General features: G+C 49.8%; 1 protein-coding gene across 1 annotated transcript; it reads right to left on the bottom strand.

The window, feature by feature from the left end:
• Positions 1-3963: 3963 nt before the first annotated feature.
• PHYSODRAFT_308207 (hypothetical protein) lies at positions 3964-4714 on the bottom strand (the record flags this gene model as incomplete). The annotated part of the gene is made up of 3 exons (XM_009541690.1): positions 3964-3973; positions 4132-4580; positions 4649-4714. 3 exons carry the CDS (start codon positions 4712-4714, stop codon positions 3964-3966), a joined length of 525 nt encoding a protein of 174 aa, XP_009539985.1.
• Between the last annotated feature and the right edge of the window lie 328 nt (positions 4715-5042).

The raw sequence follows: 5042 nt of genomic DNA, 5'->3' as shown, positions 1-5042 counted from the left end.
CCAATAGTGAAACATTTTGCTTCCACGTGGAACTTATTTTTGCCCGCGGAGTAACTCACGGTACTGCATTAGACCTGAATTTCCGATTTAGCGAGATGACCGCCGCTCCTAGTGCCATACTTCTACTGCAACATATTGACGTGCGAATGGGGCCGCTACGGCGAGGCTTTTATCGACAACAGGATCGAATGCTGTCAAGCCGTTGTACGCCTCGCTCGAGGGCACTTTACCAGCTTATCTACCACTATAGTACTATGCAAGAATGTCTGCATTTGTAAGTTGACGCGTATCTATATTCCGCTGTGTGTGTAGGCGAAGGTAGCGCGATTGAATAATATAGTCAGATACTACGACTGCATTGATACTGTGCCATCTCATCAGTAGATATAGCTCTTCTACGTTGTGCGTATTCGTTTTGATCGTCGACATACATGTACATGTAGATAATGACGCTGAGGTTGCATCAAGGGGTGTACTGTAATAAGTAGTAGCTGGACCATGAGTACGGCGAGCTTATAACAATGGCAAGCTCGCCGCTGTTCAACCCTGCCAAGCTGTGTACAACCCGCTGAGATAAAGAAGATTGGTGTATTTACGCCTTCAGTTACATATTGATGATATTGCATTGTAGCTAGGAGGCCGGTTACCATTGGTAACTTACCAGCTTAGCTCTGCTTGTCAGGCGCTAACCACTGACAGGGCTCCGGCGTCGATCCTACCCTTTACACTGCTACCTGTTGCAGCAGTTCTACATGTTGGCTTATCTGAGATTTTAGTAAGATAGTGTTTGGCATCTACTAATAGCTCCGTTGTACGGCGTCTTTCTTGCTATTAGATGTAGCTTGCCCTATATTCCTTACCAGCTCGGCCTCATTTTTATCGCCTAACGGAGCCTCCGCCTAGCAACACGAGCTTTCATGACAGCCATACGCCAGTATTGGTGAGAATGCTTCCACGGGCAGCAACAACTAGCCGGCATGTAGTCACTATATACAGGTACACTACAGTGTGTACCCGCGCCCTGGTACTATTGCAACCTCGTAAGATGTTAGCTTAGAATAGGTGCGAGCTACTCCTTCTACGCGCTCAGTCGTTGCGCGCGGCACCCGGTGAATGTGGCACGCTGCTCGTTGCCGCCGCTAGAAAGCGATTAAAGCATGTGAGCATCAGGGCTCGCAAACGGTGCTGACCGGGTACCCGTACCCGCCCGTGTAGCCGTCCAAGCCGAAGTCGGGTACCCGTACCCGCCCGCCCACAAGCCACGGGTGTACCCGGGCCAGCCAGGGCTCAAGATTTTGTACGGACGGACCGACTGTTACATCTCCCGACACGGTTTTAAAGTTAAACATTTAAGTAGGAACTACGCGAAATCAATACAGAGTGAAAAGGGCTTGTGGAGGCTAAAAGAAGACGGCGTAGGAGCATGATATAGCTGGTATAAGTAAGAAATATTACAATTTAGTACTTTTTTCGTCAACTTCGGGTACCCGTGGCACCGCCCGAGGTTTGCTTCGGGTACCCGTACCCGACCCGAAACCGGGTATACCCGAGGCGGGTAGGGCGGGTACAAGAAACGGGTACCCGATTGCGAGCCCTGGTGAGCACACGCTTCTCGAACAACTCCACGTCGTAGCTGATGGTCTCGCGCCCGAGGTAGAATTGCACAGCGCGAGCCGCTTGGATGGCATGGAGTACTATGAGTTTGTGAATACTCTGGCGTGTATGACGCCCGTACATCTATTTCATGTTAGCACAAAGACTTCGTGGAAATGTGAAATTTCAAGTATGCTTGCTCCCAAACTAATCTGGCGCTCACGGTACTGCGTAAATTATAGGTCCGCAGCGGTCCTACTAATCTTGGTGAGCTGCATTCCCAAAACCCTCTGACGTATTTTTATCCAATCAACAGTACATGTACCTGCTCTAATAGGACCGCTGCGGACCTATTAATGCATCGGGCTGGGCTGGTAGTGAAAGGGTTAACGATAGAAAAATAGATTACCGGGGTGGCTCCTTGATCTTAGCTCTAAACATCAATCGTGCAGAGTCATTTGATAGACAAGTGTATGACTTCAGCTATAGAAGCACTCATTGTTCTCTCAGTTCCCATTTCGCATTGACCACTAAGCCAAGCAACAGGCCTTCCCACTCACCAAGCCCCAGTCCAATCTACCTGCAACATGGAGATGCCACTACACGCGATTAATTCCAGTGCGTACAATTGCAGCAGGCCCGTAGCATGCTAACTAACTAACTGGTTATACCACTCGACCCGGTAAGTCAAACACTGCGTACTAATCGCTTGGCTATCAGATACGACACTGAACGGGGGCCGTAGCTACCGGTGCGGCTGATCAGTGGTGGTGTTGGTCAGGAGCAGCCTGTGATCTCACGCATTGAAATACACGTCAATGGCGCGGAGAAGCGCAAGTATAAATGCAGTAGCTACGAGAATAAAAGTGTGATCGCCAGCGACACTGTGCAAGTTACAGCAGTTTTTTACCCTCGGTCTTGCGGAGGGGTGCCGTACGACGGGTCCATTTCGGATTCGGCTCAAAACCAGCACTTCTCAGAGTGGAAACACGCCGTATTACACAATTCAACATGCAGACAGTTCACCTGCTCCTGGCGGCGCTTGTTGTCGCTAAGGAAAAAGCTACACAAGCGACCACTACGTACTCACAGTGTTAACGAAGATAGAGAGCTACCAACTGACGAGACGAGAAGGAGGAGAACATTTTCGCACCCTCAGTTGTTGCAAATTGCGACTCGCAATCCTCAGGGGTCTCCTCGGGAAAATCACAGGTACCGTCATCAAGGGCTTCAGCCGTGTCCACGGCTGGAACCCGAATTTCGTGGAGAAGCTGAGCGCCGGAGGCACGATTTTGTTTATGAAATTTATTTGGAAAATCATAACTAGGATAGCTGCATTTTCTCCTTATAAGCTAACATTTACTCAAAATCATTGAAATAACAACTGACGGATTAGCGATTGAAAAATCGGAGAAGAACTCTGAATTTGCTTAAGTGTAGAGGAGAAGAACATTTCAACCTAACGTGCATCCCTTTCCTCTTTTGCTTCACCAATCTTTTTTTTTGTTGAAAACCTGAAATTTCAGAGCTTCTTCGGGCCGGAGGCACGACTTTGTTGTTCAGGAAGAAAAACTGCCCCTACCTTCTCTTACGATATTAAAGAGCACCATAAGCTAGTTTTCCTCTCCTTTTTTCCGTGGCTGTTGCCTATTGAATGCTTCTGACAGCCGTAATAGCACTTTGCTGGTCATCAGACCCCAATCCATCGTCAGTACTTAATCGAGTCTCAGTTTTTTTCACGCTTCGCGTCGAGGGGTCGATGGCGCTGAACAACCGAATTAAGTATACGTAGACTTGCTCTCTTATCGAGCTATGGTTTTCTCCATGAGAGTAGCCTTGAGGTCCGCAGGGCTGCACTTCTGTTTTCTTTACAGCCACGTAATGGCACCAACGTGTATACGTAATAAATTTGAGCAGATACTGCGACTACGTGCGAAAAGACTTCGTATGCGTAGGAGGGGAGACACTTTAGACCTCAGAGCTGCAGCGTTACTGCGGTACCTACGTCGGTGATAATAACTTGGCTTGTGTCCTTGGCAACAGACGTCATGAAAGAGGGAGAGGTCCCCCCAACCGAGTCTCCACCATTGCTCGTCGATGCTTCTGTCTGGTCACTTTCGCTTTAGACACTAGGCAGACCGTCAATCATGTTCGGACACGTACAGTTAGGGGTAAAGACTCGCTAACCATTGGGAATAAGTGCATGACGATCATGCTAACATTACTCAACGTACTCATATACTCTAGTATAGTACAATATATCGGCATACTAAAGGCAAGTATGGCAATATATTGGGGCAAATATTGATATTGGTACAATATTGATTGTGATGACTGCCTCGCCGACAATCAATATCCAATACGAGTAAATCACGGCGTGCTGCGTCATGACTGCTTGACGAAACACAGGCGACTCCGGGTGGTCGGGCGAGAAGATCCGCTGGATCGTTGGGTAGTTCTTGTTCTACTCGTGGTCTCTCGACAAGAATTGCGGGATGTTGTGTAGCTGGACGCGGTAGGCCAAGGTCGTCGTTGGACGTTAGCATGGACAGAAGCCCGGCCGAAAAGCTCGAGTGCACAGAGTAGCGCACAGGTCCGACCTCTTGCAGCTCGGCGTCTTCGTCAAAGCTCACAGGGTGCGAATTCACCTTGATACTAAGTGTGCCGGCGTTTCTACCGGCCATGGTGATCGGCAGGTCGAACGCAGTCTCCGTGGCATACATAGCGGTGTCGGCAATGAACTGCGCCTCGCCCAACTCGTCGTCGGCGTCCACATCCTTGTCGAACAGCGAAAGCTTGAACACCAACGAGTGCTGGACATTCTTGAAGACGAACTTCTCGTTCCACTCAGGCTTGAGCGTGTCGAAGATCGGCCGCGTCCAGGCCACTTTCTGGCCGTCGATCTCAATGTAAACGTACGCGTCCCTCGACGAGAACTCGCCCTTGAGAGCGGTCTTGAGGCCGAGGTAGTCACCGGTGTCGATGCCCTGGAGAACGAATGCAGTCGTTAGAATGGGGAGCAGAAGTGCAGAGATACGCTCGTGACCACACGCACCTTGGCCGACACAATCTCGAGTTCGATATCGAGCAGACTGTCCGGGGAATCGAACATGACGGGCATGCTGGTAGGGATAGTGGAGGAAGCTGCTGCTTGATGGCGGCGGGGGAAGTTTGGGTCTGATCGGTGCTGGCCAGGACCACAAAATTTGTGAGACGGCGCAAACAAAATCGTAACAGTAGCGCTGCTCGAGTCTCTTCGAGGCTCTTCGCGCACGAGGTCTCTAGCCTTCTGCTCGCATGATACTTCAAACCTGCGTTGCTCTTTTTGGCTTGGCTCCGTAGCAATTGCATCACGCGATCGCAGCAATTCCATGCGCACATTTTCTGCTATGTTGTCCTCTGCTCCACAAATACTCAGCATTGATCACCTCTTTCTACTGCGGGGATCC

The sequence above is a fragment of the Phytophthora sojae genome, assembly GCF_000149755.1.
Source record: "Phytophthora sojae unplaced genomic scaffold PHYSOscaffold_29, whole genome shotgun sequence".
In the NCBI taxonomy this organism is placed as follows: domain Eukaryota; phylum Oomycota; class Peronosporomycetes; order Peronosporales; family Peronosporaceae; genus Phytophthora; species Phytophthora sojae.
This window is presented reverse-complemented; position numbering and strand designations above follow the sequence as displayed.